Below are 18,828 nucleotides of genomic sequence, written 5' to 3'. Positions count from 1 at the left end.
AGTTGGAAGAACAATATTGAAACAAATTAAAAACATAACTCTGGAATCGATTTCAGTTTCGGTTAGAAAACAACTAATTTAATGTTTTTAAAATCAAAAGAAATATACGAACAGCTATTGAATGAAAATGAAATTAAACCCTCTATTTTCGAAAGAATTAGAAAAGATTATGATCTTACCAATAAGGAAATCGAAAGTATATTTTTAAGATTAAGATATTGTACACTGAATACTCGATTAAATGTCAAGTCCACCCCAGAAAAATGTTGATTTGAATAATTAGAGAAAAATCAAACTAGCATAACCATGAAAATTTCATCAAAATCGGGTGTAAAATAAGAAAGTTATAGAATTTTAAAGTTTCGCTTATTCTTCACAAAACTGTGACATGCACAATTAGGTGAGTCAGTCGATGATGACCAACACTCACTATTTCTTTATTTTTTTTATTTTTTGAATTATACAATTTTTCATTTTTTACAGATTTGACAATAAGAACCAACTTGACTAAACCATATAGTATTAAACAATGCTATCTACAGTTCAGGGAGGAATTAATCATTTCACTTGACAATGGGGTGAAAATTAGAATATTTCATATTTCATATAATAAAATGCAAAAGAAATAGTAAGTGGATGACGTAATCAGTCCCTCATTTGCATACCGACCAGGATGTGAATAGAACTGTTTTGTGAAATAGAGCAAAACTTTAAAATGTCATAACTTTCTTATTTTACATCCGATTTTGATGACATTTTCAGTGATATGCTTTTTGGATTTTTCTCTTTTTATTCAAATCAACCTTTTGTTGAGGTGGACTTGTCCTATAAGGGAGTTTCAGTATAAACTCTTGCATAATATTATATACACACTAATCACCATCTTTTCCGTCTTGGTCTTGTCTCGACCAATCTATGCTCATTTTGTGAAAAGGGAGAAGAAACGTATGGACATCTACTTTATACTTGAATACGTGAATTTTCAAACTCACTTTAGAATCTGTGTGCTAGAAGTTTAATTTTGAAATAAATAATCTTAGTTGGCAGGAAATTCTTTTCGGGAAGCAGGAGAGAAGTAAGAGTAAATATGAATTAATTAATCATGTTTTGATTTTAGTTAAATATCTTATTTCCCAAAAACCGAGAATCATAAAACACCTTTATTGAATGAAATAAAAAATAGTATGAGATCAAAGAGAAGAAAAGAAATTTGCAACAAAGAGGGGGACTATTACAATCCATTTCTCTAAATGGGAAAACTTAAATATTAGACCATTTGTACTAACCAAGAGCAAGTTTTCTACAGGATGGGGGATGAAGCCATTGGGGTGTTTTAGGGAGGGTCGGAGAGGGGGGGGGGGGTAGGGTCCAAGGCTGAGATTATTGTTGCGATAGGAAAATGATATATTATTCCGAACTCTCTTATTCTTCCTACCTTTTCCGATTATTCTCTATCTCTCTCTACATATATATCTTTAAAAAAAATCAAAAAAATATGTTGATGGCTTCATTTCAATTGGGTTTTATTAAAGATTTGTTTTTAAGGATTTGGAAAATCTCTTTTTTATGTTTTTATTTGACACTGAAAAAAATATGTTGAATTTATTGTAGAAATTTATTCTTAATGTATATAATCAATGTTATTTATAACTATGTATCGGAAGATGTCCGATATTGTGTTTTATTGTAACATTCATGAAAAAAAATGATGTCAAATTTATGAGGTGTCATGGTATTTTATTAATTTGTAAAGACATCAAACTTCTATTTGTTATATATATATATTATTTTGTAAATAAATTGAAGTTGTTGATAAAAACTACTTAATACAAAGAAAATCTCTCTCTTCCTATCCTACTGCTCGATACCTCTCGTTGGATCTATTTATACCGCTTATTTTGACTATTTCATAACACTGTTATTCCAATCTCTCTTCCTCGATCCTCTTTATCCCATGTTCTTTCGTGGCTTTCTCTCTCCCTCTCTCACCTCCTATTCCCCTATATTTCTCTCCCTCTCTCCCCCTCTGTAATATATTACTGCGTACCATGTGTATGCATCTATCATTGCTGAACTTATTTGTAAATAGACATTTAATGTGGTTATCGCATATTTTTGTATCGAATATTAATAGAATAATGTGTGGAGGTGCCGTGGCCGAGTGGTCTAAGGCGCCTGGCTATACATAGAAAGTCCGGGGTTCGATCCCTGGCCGTGGCACCTATGCCCGTGAGCAAAGCATTTAATGTACGATGTTCTTTTATCCTGCTTTCAAATAAATGGAAACGCTATATGCATTGGCGGTGGAAGCCAAACAAATTAGGAGGGGTCTACCTAAAATTTTGTGATGGACACAGGTGAAAATTTTGACAAGCAAAATAAAAAAAAGGTAATCAACAAAATATTTAGGGGGGGGGGGGGTTCCGTCCACCCCACCTCAAATTTAGGGGGGCCTGTCCCCCCAAAAAAATTAGGGGGGCTGTCCCCCCCACGCGCCGCTTCCGCTGCCTATGTCTATATGCATCATTGGCAACTTAACTTGGTGTGCACTTGTTCAAAAAAATAATGATAATAATAATGTATTATGATTGTAATGTTCAATGTACTGTGATTTATGCGTCATGTAATAATTTAACCTGCCGGTCAACCTGATAGGCCTGGTTCTTGTTATGCTTGATCTCTAATAAATCCATGATGTACTACTATTTGAGTGAAGAGGCCGAGGAGATGGGGGGGTTAGGTTCTATTACTCTCTAAGAAAAAATAAATGTTAACTAAACATTTGAAAGGTTGGAGTGACAACATTTTTTAAATGCTGCATTTAATGTTGGATTCAGCTTTCAAATATCGATTTAACATTCGAATATTTAGAGTGTAATTATTTATTTTTATGTATTTGGAAAATCTCTTTTTTATGGAAATATATGACACTCGGGAAAAAGTTGAATATGTTGAATTCATTGTAGAACTTTATTCTAAATGCATGTCATCATCATCAGTGTTATTTATACTTATAATTTTTAGAGAAAAACATAATACAACTCATGCTATATTGACATTGATAAATAAAATATCTACTTCTTTTGATAATTCTGATCATACTGTAGGATTATTCCTTGACTTCTCAAAAGCGTTTGACACAATAGATCATGAAATAATATTATGTAAGCTATCAAATTACGGTATCAGAGGGACAGCTTTACAATGGTTTATGAGTTATCTTACTGATAGAATTCAGTTTGTTACAGTAAATGAATCAGAATCTCCAACAAGGCCAGTTTCCTGTGGAATTCCACAAGGTAGTATTCTTGGCCCTTTGTTATTTATACTTTATGTTAATGATATGAAAAATTCATCTCATGTTCTCTCATTTATTCTCTTTGCTGATGATTCCAATATTTTCTATACACACCATGATCCACATGTACTTGTGAGCACTATGAATACAGAATTTAAAAAAGTAACAAACTGGATTAAAGCCAACAAATTGTCACTGAATCTACAAAAACAAATTATATGCTTTTTAGTCATTCATTGAAACATCTACAGCATCAAATACTTTTAGATAATACTGAAATAAAAGAAGTGCAAACAACAAAATTTTTATGTCTTACTATTGATAACAAGCTTACGTGGAATGCTCATATCTACAATACTTGCAAAACTGTGTCAAGAAATATTGGAGTCATCAATAAGCTTATATAAATACGTTCTTCCAGCACAGGTGCTATCCATGTTGTATTGTGCATTAATTCTACCATATCTTAATTATGGAATTCTGGCATGGGGTAATGCCTCTCAAACGAGACTAAATAAAGTCTTGCTACTTCAGAAAAAAGTACTGAGAATAATATGCAATATGTCCTTTAGAGCTCATACGGATGAATTGTTTCATCAGAAACGTATCCTTAAAATCAATGACCTGTACCGCTTGCAACTATTCCAATTCATGTATCAGCTAGATAGAAATAGTGTACCTAATGTCCTACAAAAGAAATTTATGAGAAACAATACTTTACATTCATATAATACGAGACAATCAAATGACTATCACTTACCTAAAAGTAAAACAGTATTTTCTAGCAAAACTGTATTTTTCACAGGACCAAAACTCTGAAATTCTCTGGACAGAGAAATGAAAGAGGCAGCTAATCTTATACGATTTAAATTACTCATCAAAAAATTTCTCCTGAATTCTTATTGATTCAATCAAATATTTGTGAACTTCATACTTATCCACGGTAGTATTGATTATTTTAAAGTCAATATTTAATTCTGTATATAGTGTAAATACATTTGTGTTACAGTGTTTATATCTATATAATTTTATAGAATTTTGCTGATTATTTTACTCTATTTGTGTTTTGATAGGGGGTCTACATTTTACAAGCTCTGCTTTTTAGTAGGCCCCTCCACTTTTTTTTCATTTCATTGCTACGTTTCAATCCTGCATATGTTATGCATTTTTTTCATTGTAAACATGATTACGAAATGTACATTGATGATTGTGGAATATGAACATATAAATAAATAAATAAATAAATAAATATGTATTGGGGGATTTCTGATATTGTAATTGTAATAAAAACTACTTGAAAATGTAATCAATACATACAAATAAATCGATCGTCACGGTTCTCTGTAAATATGGCAATTTATGTTTCTTATCGCTAAATCATTATTATCTGATACATGAATATACACATATTTAAATACATAACACATAAATTAAACGACTCGTTGCTGTCAGTTGCAGTACCAGTATTTATGTCATGTTGGACAAGACTGGTCTGTCCAAAATCCGACTCTCCTCAGAGAATTTTCTATCAGCAGTTTTTTATCAAGCCTCAGTACAGCATCGGTTCCTGATTCTTGGCCTCGACTTTTGTTTCCTTTGTCCTGTTTCTTTCAGCCTTTACTATCGATAGTAGGATTTCTTGGTTGTTGTTGCAGCACTATAAAAAAATACTGCAACTTCACACTCCTGTTCTTCCAGAGCTCGGCTGTACCTGGTTGTCCGCTTCACATCACTCCTCTGACCCTCCATTCTCAGAAAACTAGGCCTAAAAGCACCATCCAATGAGCTAGGTTCAGCACTTATTTCTTATTTCACTCTTATTTCTGGACTTGGGTAAAAGCGATCAACTACGCAAGGTATACCTCAGCTTTGCTTCCAAAGCCAAACCTGTTTCTGAGCCTGTAGCCGGGGGGGGGGGGGGCACTCGGTATATAATGCATAGTGGGTATGTGCCGCGGAGGGGACCCCCATTTTTACACTCAAATTTCCGTTCCGAGGCATAGCATTTTTGTCTTGTTGAGAAAAAGAACAAAGAAAGCCGCTCCAAGGCATAGCATTTTCTTCTTATCGAGAAAAAAGAAGAGAGAAATTCGCTCCAAAGCTTCGCACGTGCCATTCCCCCTGAGATTTGGTGTACCCCCAGAAAAATTGGCAGAGCAAAAAAAAAGAAAAAAGGGAGAAAGAAAAAGGAAAAGAAGAAGAAAAAAGAAGAGGAAAATAAGAGAAGGAAGACGAGTCAATGAAATAATGTGAGGGGAAGACTTGCAATTAATAACAAATCTTTTCATGTTACTATGTAAAATTTTTACTGGCGCTTCGCGCCATAATTGACTGTTCGATGGGATGCATATCTTGCTCAATAGGCTGATGTGGAGCAAGTTTTGAAGTCAATATGCAAAACATATTTTAGCTCGCACATCGAGCTTTCATTTTTTTTTTCATTTACAAATTTAAGTGCTCTGTAAAATGTCTGTTTTATGGTCTACATATCAGCATTTTAAGCTCACGCTGCGTGGTCACATTGTTTGATTATTATTATTATTATTATTACTTATCATTTGTACTGCGCTTTTCCCATTAGGCCCAAAGCGCTTACAATGTAATATTTCAAAAACTACAAAGTATTAAACAGATAAGTTTTTAATGACTTTTTGAAGATTGCTAATGATGGAGACTGTCTAATTTGTCTAATGATTTGCCAAGTTCATATTGTCTACGTGTATTCCATAGTGTTCCATAAAACAAATGTATTCAGAATGCCCAGATTTTATGTCTAAATATAAAACATGTGCGATAGCTTGCATGTTCTTTATTTAAAATGTACTTAAATTACCAAGTTTTATATTAGAATATCAATAATTGTCTGCTTATGCACACTTCACGATCGCATTATTAATGATACCCAATTGACTATATCCTATTTATGACTTACAAAATATGAATAGAGTGTCCTGCTTTTAGGTCTAAAATCTCAATTTTCTTCCTCTTGCGCTTCGCGCTCGCATCAATTGTTTCGTTACATACCTATCCCATTAATTAATACAAAAAGTGCTTAGAATGACCATTTTTTTTTTAGGTCGGAATGTAAAAAAATTTGCTCGCGCTTCGCGCTCGCATTATTGAAATATATACCGTCTTCGTGGGTAACTGTAAGCAGTCCTTAACAGGTCCCTTTTCGATAATGCTAGAACAGTTGATAAAACTTTATGTTAGCGCTCGGGGGTACATACGAATCTTGTTCAGGATCACACATTACATTGCCCAGAAAATTAAATGTCAGGAAAAAATACATTAATGTAAAAAAAATCGTTCGCGCTTCGCGCTCGCACTTTTATAAGGCTTATGAGATTATTTTATGTTTATGTTGTTTTATAAGAATAAAACTAACAAGTGACTGATATAGGTGAAGATAAATTCGGGCCCCGTCCCCTATTGGCGAAAATCGGATCCGCCCTTGTGGACACATACACACACACCGGAAAAATGGCCGGTGCCCCCCTGGACCCCCCAGTGCCCAACCGGGAAAAAAATCCTAGCTACGCCACTGCCCCCGGGGCTTGTATACCAACTCGTCGTAAGTCTACAACCATTCCAGGTTGTTGGGTTAACCACTTCACAGCAGAGCCCATCAGGCTTGCAGCAAGAAACTGAACTGCTTCTCGTTTTGTCCATCCATTTTCTCAAGCACAGGCCTCAAAGTGATGCAAATAATCTTCGACAGGGATGCGTCCATCAAATCTGTCCGGTACCAGTATCAGATGTGGTCGTCTGCCACTCATAGCATCAAAATTTGTCATCGCCGCATCCTGCATATGTGGGGGGGGGGGAACTGGTGATGTAAAAAAACCACACCAGGTTTTGCAGTATAGGCGATCGTCTTATCTGCTCTCTGGGCATTGAACTGAATCCAGGCCATTCATTTACAACTTTTAAACTATCTATTAGCGATTTTCTTTTCATATTATTAATACCTAACAATTTTAAAGATTGGGATAATCCTTATGACAATGTTGGGGGTTCCAATCCGAAACCAAGCGAGAGCTTAAAATGAGAAATAAATCTCATTTTTTATTTTAAAAATTGAGGCGAGACATTGAACAAAATACGAACCAAAGTTCGGCAAAGATGATAATGATAATAACAATTCATTATTATTATTAATGATATTTTACGTTGATTATTCTCATTGTTATTTTACTGACTATTATCAGTATTTTCATATAATACTCGCTTAACTGTGGGGCGGGGGCTTACATGGTCTTCTACGCCTCCCCTCACTCGTCTAACACCAAACAAAAACAATTTCTGTAGAACATTATAATTCAAGAAATGAAGTTAAGATTTCTTCATAACGTTGGTTGGGGAAAAACTATATGGGGAAAACCCACTTCAATGATCGGCAAACGACAATGACATTGGCAATTTACCAGGTTTACCGCACTCCTTTGCTCTGGCACTATTGTTATATCATTTTATGCAAATATAGACTTCAAAAGAGTAGCATTCCTTTCGATCACGGCTGAACGCACATTATTAGGGAATTTTTGCTCCATGACGCACGACGAATTCAAGAACTTATAAAATGGTTATTGTGAGATGCCCTTAATGACAATAACAACCAAGAAGACCTTGTCGAAAATCAGTTTATCAAACAAGCAGTTTCGTCCTTGACTCTTGACAAATGACATATTTGCAATTTGTCGTCAGCTCCGAAACTTAGGACGAGCTGCTCTCCGGGTTCACCAATTTTCGACAAATGCCACCCAGCTGATCATTGTCACTTGACATACATTTTCAATATATTTACTGTGTTCTTCCATTCGTTCTGTGTCGCGGAGCAAAAAAAAATCTTGTATTTGGATACGTACGTCAGCGGCCTAATTTGGTAGAAATATCTATCAGCAGTATATTAATTTGCATTTTACCCGGAAATTATGTTGCGTTAACACTGACTGGGAGTGGTTGTGTTGTGTAAGTTCACTATAGGGGTTTTACGTGCATGATACTGAGAACTGACATCGTGACTAAGAACTAGCACTTACAGTCCTTTTTATTATCTTTCATAGGTTTCAAACTTGTTAGTTATCAAGGAAAGAGGTGAAATACTGTTAAGACATGGCAGCTGCAGAAGCAAAATCCTCAGATTCCTTACAGGATGACTTGAAATGTCCTGTATGCCTTGGCCTCTTCACCGATGCAATTATGCTGCCTACCTGCGGGCATACATTCTGCAGGAGATGCCTCAGGGAATATTTGCAGTCATACCGACATCTTGGTCACATGGTGTGCCCTGTCTGTAGAAAAATCACCAAGTTTACTCCTGCGAAAGGCGTTGATGATTTCCCCGCTAACGTGACGGTCAACAAAATCGTAGACAACTACCGCCAGGACCATGGCTGCAAGACTGAAACACGTCCAAAGTGCACTGCTTGCAGACGGCAAAGGGATGCCGAGTCCTTCTGCAAAACCTGCGATAAGTACCTGTGTAAGAGGTGTCTAACTAGTCATCAACAGATGTCTGTCATGTTCGAAGGTCATGAGATTGTATCCATTGAGGAAACCAAGGGCCTGAAGGGAAAGGTTAGTATTGGTAATTCATCCTAGAATTACTGCATCCATAAAGAAAATGAAAATAATTTTGTCAGGATTGTTAGGTCAAAGTTTCTACTCGTGCACTGATCACCATAATTATCAAAGAATTGATTTTCCCCAAATAAAGTGACATTCCTGGCACCTAGTGGCGGGAGACATTCATAATTCCGAATGTTCGTTATTCCGAAGGTTCGTCAGTCCGAAAACGCAATAAGATTGGTTTTTTTCGAAGGTTCATTAACCAGAAAACGAAATCACGGTTCGTTAATCCGTAGGTTCGTTAGTCCAAAAGCGAAATGAGGTTCGTTAATCCGAAGGTTCGTTTTAAAAAAATATATATTTTTGCAAAAAAAAAAACGGTGTTGTATAAATAACAGGATATTATGCAGGAATATTTTCAACGGAGAATTATACATGTGTATGTTTTGGTCAAAACATGTGTTGCATCAAGAATTGGCACTTGGATCATTTTCTATTTTTATTTTCTCTGAGCAATTGCTGCCTGATCGAACGAATGGATTAAGAATATTGGAGACTGATGTGTGCTGCTGGTCACTGTGAATAACCTCAAGATAAGAGTTTTTTAGGGAAGGGTGTCATTTTTAACAGCTTTTGATTTAAAAAAAGGTCCCCGTTAAGTGAAAAATGGAAAGATGCCTTTTTTTCAAAATGAAATGTGCGCTCTTTCGAAATTAAATACTCTTATTAAAGTACAACATAATACATTTCAGGGTTTTTTTTGCTCGCGCTTGCGGTCGCTAATTATCATGTAATAAGGAACTCACCCTTATTCTGGTTACAAAAATGCTTAGAATACCCATATATTTGTTTGAAATATCATACATTTTCATGCTCCCATTAATTCTTAGGTTAAATAAACATCGTGTTTAATTTTCTTTTCTCATTGAAATGTCCGGGACCCGACGCTATGGCCCTAGCTGTGCTGTTCGATCGCGGCTGAGTGGTTCATAATCGGTGTGCATTGGAACGAGAAATCACAATTTTGAGGGTCTCCGGAACGGGGAAACAAAGTAATTTCTATGGCTTTTGAAATTGGTGATGCCCTGGAACGGAATTTTAGGCTGAAAATGAGGGTCTCAACCGCATCACATACGTATCATACATTTATACTGAGTACCCCCCCCCCCCCCGTGACCCCAGAATCCATGCTTGGACTAGTATTTACGGATACTTTTTTACATTAGTCTCTATTCGCTCACATTTCCTTATGGAATTTAAAACAAAATCAATCACACTCACCAATAAACGAGACACTTGATTGCTCACTTATTTGAACTAATTGTCACTGGCTTCAATCCCAATTACCTCATGAGAGTAGAGTGGTGTTGAAACATTCCCTTGGTAATTTTAAGAGAAACGATTAATTTTATCAAATAATTTATTGAAATCATTTATTAAATGTTTATTTATTTATTGAAACATGTTCATTCAGGAAAAAAAAACAAGATCAGTATAAATACACTATTTTACATCAAGGTCCTGAAAAGGTTAAAAAGTGAGAACAAAACTCAAAAATCAAAACTGATATAAGAACGAAGATTTCTTTTAAACACAAAGCGGATATGCAATTTGATTGATTTTCTCTATGAATCAAAAAATTGACTATTTTAGCGCTCTCTCACCTCGCTAACACGCTAGACAAGAACATTTTTTTACGATTTGGCCGGGGTCTGCAGGGGGGTCAAACGATTCTTTGAAATGGGGCTCTTAGGAAATGAAGGTTTAAAACAAAGGGTCTAAGGGATTATAAATACTGGAGTTCTCGAGGCTGAAAATGTCTTGAACAGATGAAATCAGTCAAAATAAGCACTTAAAATGATTTTTATGGACAAAGAATAACAAAGATATGACAAATTAAAGTTTTGCAATATTTTGATGAAACAGTGAAATGCATATCTATGCACAAACAATGCTGATGATATCATATACCCCACATATTACTTTTTATTATATGAACTTACATTTATTCATATCTTGTCTAACAAAAATGGGAAAATCATTGCATGAGGCAACTTATTTATTTCAATACAGATATCATACGCACAGAATTTGATGAAAGAATTATATCAGTTTTATAAATTTTGTTTTCCTTCTCCTCAGCAAAATAGGTTCAAACCTGAGGATCCTCGCATTGGCCTCGGATCGGGCACCTCCAGATCAGGTCCCAAGTTAGAAGTCATTCGAAGTGTAGATCTACCGGGAAAGATGAAGGTAATGACCAAGTACTCTGAGAACAGTGTGGCTATAGGATACGAGCACTCTTATGATGGAGATATTAGTGGTGTACATATCATTGATTCGACTGGTAGACAGAATCTGCACCCACGAATGCCACCAAAGACGTGGTGTCAGAGTATTATGTTTCAGCAAGACCAGTCTTTTTGCATATCGGATGGAGATGGGGTACACATTTATTCCAGTTATGGAGGGAAGAAATCAACAGTCAATAGCGCAATGGACAGATGTAGATTAAGCAGCGGTTTGTCAGGTGAAATCATCATGACTAACGCTGGAAAAAATGTTTACATATATAATTCCACAGGATCCACTCGCAAACACACTATTCCAACAAAACACTATACAAGTCAGGCATCTGTCACCAGTTCGGGTTTGATCGTCACAAGTTCATGTAATGCGGCCAAACGTCGAGTTGATTTATTGAGGAGCATTAATATTGAAGGACTGTACCGATCCAAGCGAGGTGACGGTCTATGACAGGGATGGGAATGCTGGTGAGTCCCTACAAGCTCCAGAGTGTGTTTACCTGTACGCTGCCGTGGATGAGCAGGACAGGGTGTATGTAGCGAGTGTTGATTGTAAGAATAATAACATGGTGATCAGGCTCTATGATATCGTTGGTTTGAACCTGAAGGAAAGAGTTGGGTTCAATGCACCTAATTTTAGATGTGCATGGAGTGATTGGTGTTACTTAGTTTCCCTCTCACAAGACATGCTCGCATTCGCTTCTAGCGGTATTTTGTATTTCATCAAAGTCATTGACGGAAATCTGTCCCGAAAGAAAGAGAGGACCCGGAACTGGGTTTTTTCATAGGCGGATCCAGTTTTTGGCGAAAGGGGGGGGGGGGGGCGCCGAGCGGCGCACATATTTTTGCACTTGATCACCGGCGCCATAAAAGAAAATGATGAAAAAGGGGTAAAGTCTGACCCTGTCAAATGCTCTTTTCAAAATGTAGGATTTCCAGTCATGCCATTTTGCATGACCACACGCAGATAATATTTCCGAGGGGGGGGGGGCAAGGCTCGAACATATTTTTGAAAAAAAAACGATAGAGTAAATGGACCGAACTGCTCAATGGGGTGATTATTTTTTTAAAAGTGTAATAAAAGTATTTGGTGCACATCTCACATTTGCACATATTTTTCATACTTTTCATGAAATACATTTAAAGGAAAATATGTGTTTTCACAACAACTGGTCGGGAATTGCCCCCCCCCCCTTCCCTCTTGCTGCATACGACCATTACCTGAAGTCCACTTAAACATATACCTCATTATAACAGAAAATATACATCAATTTAAACATGTAATCTTTCTTAAACATATATAGAGAGAGATTAAAAAACTTATTAAAGAAAGAAACAAGAAAAAAGTAACACAAATTATGCATGGTATGTGCGATTTCAAAATCTCGTGTACTAGCCCTTTTATTGCGATGAGGCAAATACTTTTGTATATTGACATACAAGTTTTTTTTACTATATATATCAGGAATGCGAAACAAATTCACGAGTAATGCAGTTTTTGTAATGCCAACAATTAAGTTCTTTTATTCACTCTCCAAATTTTCGGTAGACCTCTACCTTCATCATGGAAGATTCGTGAATTGAATTCGTGAATTCGTGAATATATATATATATATATATATATATATATATATATATTCACAGGGGCCTCGATCCTTTTTTCAGATGGGGGGCAAAATCATGAATCAACTTTCCAAAGGCGGTCGATCACACAAAACAAACTCACACACACAAACACACACCCACACTCATATGCAAATATTTAAATATTAGGGGGCGCACGCCCCCTGTGTCCTCCCCCCCCCCCCTGGATCCGCCACTTTATTTGACAAGCGAAAAAAAGTTATCACCCAAAGTGTAAGGTCGTTTTAACCCCAAAAACATTGTCAAGCAAAAAAGGGGGGTTTTCACCCCGAAATGTAAGGTCATTCATTATTTTGATTGTAAATGATGACTTTTCCTCCATCATAAAAGATCAAAAAATAGTAGGGGGATATTTGATATTGTGTCCCCCTGGGATTTCCGCTAATGATCAAAGTATCACTGTTAGAAGATTCATCTCCTTCAAAAGGGTTTTTTTTTGCTGCACCAGACTTAAACCAGTTAATCTACCTGGTCCATTTGCAACTGAAGTAGAATATATTGGAACATCAAGCTGGGGGGGGGGGCATTATTTCCGGGCCCGTGCCCTTCCCCTTTTGAGAGTCATAATCAATTTTTGATGTCGTTCGCACAAGTGTCCACCCCCCCCCCCCCCGGAGTGTCACAGCAAATATTGCTAATTGGAGTATGCCATTCATACACAAGTGAGGACCCTTTTTTTTCTTGTCACATTTTACGTGGAATGAAATAACCTTTATTTTTAATTGATGACCTTTTTGTATTTATTTTTTGCTTGTCAAATTTTCCTTTTCGTAGCGCCTTGAGCACATAATCAATGTGGATTTGGCGCTTAAGAAATACTCCGTATCATTATTATTATTATGAATTTCCAGTAATCTCTTTAATCGAGCTTTTTAAGCAACATGTGCGCTTTGTGCACGCTTGTGATTAGAATGGCAGTTTTAGCTCTAATATACGCCGCATGACGGTTTCGAGAACCTTAAGATTTTATTGGAAATGCCCTTCATGACATTGAACAACCAAGAGGCCTTGATCGAAAATTGGTGAATCAAAATATTCTTCAAATGTTACTATTATTTTCAAGAAACATTTTGTTGTATATATTCTTACTAATTTTTTTTTATTGAGATATCATAACGGAGGATATGGACCGTACTATTATTGTGATTTTTTCTTAAAAATTATTATCCTGACAATCTGGGGTCCCCCCCCCCCAAAAAAAAAGGGATAGATCCTCACGCATATGAGTAGCATAGATCATTTAGGTTGCGTCAAATTAAAGAAGAATTTTATAATTATTTGTGCATTCATTCTTTACTGCGTTTGATATAGCACTGATATTAAATTATTTTCTTTTTTTCTAGGACGCACTTTGTACCAATTTCAACTAAAATTTTAATTGGAATTCCTATGATATGTATATGACTTTCATCACTGTATACATGTTGTTTATCCAGCTTGTTCAACAAGTTTGATTTGATCGCATGGTGTGTATTCTCGAGTGCATTTATAAGATCCAACACTATTATATGTATAAGACTTCCATCATTGTATAGGCCTACATGTTGCTTATCCAACACTATACATATATACATAATGGTTAGTCGCGTGCATTTGAGTGTCCAAAAGTCCACAAGCACAGCTTCAACACAGGGAACGGTCTTTTTCACGAGCGTAATATTGCAAAAATCCGGGTATATCTTTATAACTATTAATAATATTACACCAGATTGATAATAGTGTGAAAATTTCATCCAGTATCATTAATTTGATGTAAATATTATTACAATTAATTCACTATTTACGTCTCGCTGTTAATTTGAAATTGTCCATGTTTACAACTCTTGCTATGGCAAACGGTCCGAAACCACCCATATTTTCGAGACACTGGCATCTTTGTGTTCCCACTAAATAATCCGTTAGGGTCAAAAAGGTCGAGATTGATTTTCATCTCAATGCTAGATTACATACATGTTGATGTATAATACTCCGTGACTGGTTACATCATATATTTCTCCCAAACTTTGAGATCGAGCAGGCAGAACATGGCATATTTCTGTGTACAACGTCAGATGACTACCTTACATGTATGATAGTTTCCGTTCTTTATAGAGCCTTTTCATTTGGAGCAATTCATACAATCCAAACAAAATTAACTAACACATAATGTTGAAAGTAGCAATGTTCTTGTACTATAGAGCTTTGTCTACTGATATATACGTATAATATAGCTAAAGTTGGAGAGGGCAAATATTGAGTATTAATTTTTTTTCTACAGAGGCTGCAGTAAATCTCTAAATGCAGAGAAAACCAACAACTGTTAGGAAGTTTGGAGTTATATTCGCTTTAATTTCATTTTATCCTATAATAATTTGAATATATTTTAGAAATTGAGGCACAGGAAATACTATTTTTTTGCATGATAAATCGAGTGCGTAGCTTTAGGACCCCTTCTACATCGGGCGGCGAAATTAAGAGGTTTTCGAAAAACACGACGGGATTTTCGTATTAGTGAGTTTTGTGATATTTTCTACTTGGTTAATGATCTTTAGAATGTTTGCCACAAATTAGTGAAATATAATTTGTTGAATTATTAAAATTGGGACAGTTTTTATTGTTTGAAAACACTGATGCGTAGCTTTAGGTCCCCCCATCATACAGCCGAGAGTCAGAGTCTCAGGGCGGGAGGGTAAGTTAAAAATTATTTGCTAAAATTCTCTGTATGAATAATAATCATAATACTGGATGTCCCATTTTTCGGTCAATACAAGGAAATATAGGACTCGCTTTGCAAAATATTGGACTCGTCCAATATTTATGCAAAGCTCGTCCAATATTTCCTTGTATTAACCTGAAGGCCATCCAATATTATATAAATATCGAGTCGGGAATCGATTTTGATTTGCAATTGGGTCTGCGTACATATAGTATAAACTAGCAGGCTGCATCGTTATGCTACGTGAACCAAATGAGCAGATGTGACCGAAACTAACCATTAATGGACTGTTGTTTAACAAAGCTTGATTTGATCGCATGGTTTATAGTAATTTTAATCAAAATATCCTACACTATTATGTATAAGACTTTCATCATTGTATACATGTTGCTTAATCCAGTATATACTTGTATAATTAAGTTTGATTTGATCGCATGGTGTATATTTAACCAAAAAATCCAACACTATTACATAATTATATAAGGCTTTCATCATTGTAAACATGTTGTTTATCCTGTACTTGTTTAACAAAGCATGATTTGATCGGATTGTGTGTATTTAAGCAAAATTAAGATCCTACAATTTTAAGACTCCCATCACTGTTAACATGTTGTTTATCCTGTAAATACTTGTTTAACAAAGTTTGATTTGATAGCATAGTGCCAAAACGTCCTACATTATGATATGTATAAGACTTCCACTCACTGTATAAATGTTGTTTATTCTGTATATACTTGTTTAACAAATTTTGATTTGATCACATATTGTGTGTATCTAACAAAAAAATCCTAAGACTTCCATCATTGTATATACATGTTGTTTATCCTGCATATAATTGTTTAAAGGTCAATTCCACCCCAGAAAATTTGTTGATTACAATGGATATAGAAAAATCAAACGAAGATAACACTGAAAATTTCATCAAAACCGAATGTAAAATTAGAAAGTTATGACATTTTTAAGGATTGCTTATTTTTTCACAAAACATTATATTACACAGACTTCAATAATCTTTTAGTTAATGTTGTTCATATTTTTGTAATGTAGTTAATCATTCGAGAATACATTTTTGTAATATTTTCTCTTTTTGTCATAATAATGATGATAATAATAATAATATGTGTTTACCTTGTTCATTCAAATAAGAACGACAACAAAAATATGCTGCCATAAGCAATAAATGTATTCTTTAGCAATCACATTGTTCATTTTATCTCTCGATGTTATATTTTACATTTTGAATATTTTCTTTTTCCTTTGACTTTGCTCTTTTAAATAAATTTAACATTATTTAGTTTCTTTATGTTGCATATTCTTTAAAACGCTTTACAATTTATGTGTTTAAATACGTAGGTCCGTATTCTGAAGTCGGGTTCAGCTTAAACTCAGGTTTAAAGTTGTGGTTTAAGTATGAAAAGCCAATTGTTACAAAAATCACAAACAGTAGATATATAATATTTCAGCTCATTAGGCTCTCAAATCATTCAAAATTGTCTAGGAAGTATATAAAGATAATTGTCTTCACCATCTGACCATCGTTGAATCAGGAAAGAGCACAACATAAGAAACAGACAAAAATAATAAAAATCTTGACACTATTGCCTTCGGATAATTTTAGCACAGGGTTAGACCATGGTCTAAGTTAAACCGACTTCAGAATACGAGCCATTGACTTCCTATTGTGTAATATTAATGATTATTCATCTACAATGAAATATTACAATCAAGAAATAACCTTTGAATATTTATTCGTCATAATATCATTTTCGGTACTGGTATAGCCCTAGTTATATTCGATTACGTTCAATACGTTGCATATTTTTATATCGTAACTATCGACTGGAAAGAATTACATACACTATTAAAGTAGGTTTGGTCACAAGATCCAATGTATTGTAGGTGAAAGCTTACTTTGGAATATTGTGTTGACTTTATTAATGTACTGTTCAAATAGTTGAAAGATAAGTCCACCCCAAGAAAAGGTTGATTTGTATAAAAAGATAAAATTCCAACAAGCATAACACTGAAAATTTCATCAAAATCGTAAAAAGTTATTTCAAAGTTTCACTTAATTTCACAAAACAGTTGTATGCACATCCTGGCCTGTAAGAAAATGAGGGGACTTATGACGTCACTCACACACTATTTATCTTGTATAATATTATATCAAATATGAACTATTCCAATTTTCTCCCCATGGTCCCATGAAACAACGTTTTATTCTTCCGTTAACATATGAATAACCATTATTTAAACACTTTATGGTTCAGACTCAAGTTGGTCCTTAATGTCAAATCAGTAAAAAATGAAAATTTGTATAATTCAAAAAAAAATGGAATAGTGAGGGACATCATCGACTCTCACTTGCATGTCACTGAGTTGTGCATATAACTGTTTTGTGAAAATCACCGAGACTTTAAAATGTCATATACTTGTTTCTTTTTACATCGGATTTTGATGGAATTTTCAGCATCATGCTTGTTAGATTTTTCTACATTGATTCATATCCACATTTCCTGGAGTGGACTTGACCTTTAGGCCTAATTAGTTGACTTCATTATAGTGAATATAAGGTGACTTCCCACATAGGCGGCGGAAGCGGGGGAACGTGTCCCGGCCCTCCTAAATTTGAGGAGGGGGGACGGCCCCCCCCCCCCTAAATTTGTTGTTGATGACCTTTTTTTTTTTTGCTTGTCAATTTATTTTCCTACGTCCCCCCTAAAATTTTTGGGTTGAGAACCTTTTTTTTTGCTTGTCGTCCCCTTCTAAAATTTTTCGCTTCCGCCGCCAATGACTTCCCATCAATTAAGTTAATTTCTTTGTACCCTTTCGCCAAGTAAAATTAGTTTCTGCAGGCTTCAATATTGGCATGATTGGTTGTAGAACATAAGCCATTCTGTTTCGTGATTCCATTCTACGCATGATCAGAAGGTCATTGGTACTAAAGTGACATGGCGGTTTAATATTTGATAAGATAAGCACCAACTTTGATGTCTTGATTCTTCATATATTCTTTTAAATTGTGTTTTTCTTTAGATCCACCAAAAAACAACAATACGACCACTATGGCGACTGGTATTTCACAGTTATGGCCAAGTACATTGTTATAATATGCTAATGCATTCATAGTAGAAATGCAGCTAATACCTTCATAGAGTGTTCATTGGTGTGATATTCTAGTCACCTGGTCTATTTAATTTCTTCATCATGCTATGTAAGACATACATTATATCTTGCTTCGAAATTTTCCTATCACAATGAAAGAAATGAAAGGTCATTTGACCTAAATTGCCCATGAAGTAACTACGAAATGA

At 35.1% G+C, this 18,828-nt stretch overlaps 1 protein-coding gene across 1 annotated transcript; it reads left to right on the top strand.

Annotated features, from left to right (window-relative positions):
• The first annotated feature begins 8,306 nt into the window (after positions 1–8,306).
• LOC121421039 (tripartite motif-containing protein 59-like) lies at positions 8,307–8,978 on the top strand. Its single transcript, XM_041615636.1, has one exon. It carries the CDS (start codon positions 8,414–8,416, stop codon positions 8,900–8,902), a length of 489 nt encoding a protein of 162 aa, XP_041471570.1. The 5' UTR covers positions 8,307–8,413; the 3' UTR covers positions 8,903–8,978.
• The last annotated feature ends 9,850 nt before the right edge of the window (positions 8,979–18,828 follow it).

This window comes from Lytechinus variegatus, chromosome 9 (genome assembly GCF_018143015.1).
Source record: "Lytechinus variegatus isolate NC3 chromosome 9, Lvar_3.0, whole genome shotgun sequence".
Taxonomy (NCBI): Eukaryota; Metazoa; Echinodermata; class Echinoidea; order Temnopleuroida; family Toxopneustidae; genus Lytechinus; species Lytechinus variegatus.
This window is presented reverse-complemented; position numbering and strand designations above follow the sequence as displayed.

Bases quoted from the DNA above. Each gene is read 5' to 3' on its own strand.
- LOC121421039 (XM_041615636.1), top strand. From the start codon at position 8,414: ATGGCAGCTGCAGAAGCAAAATCCTCAGATTCCTTACAGGATGACTTG.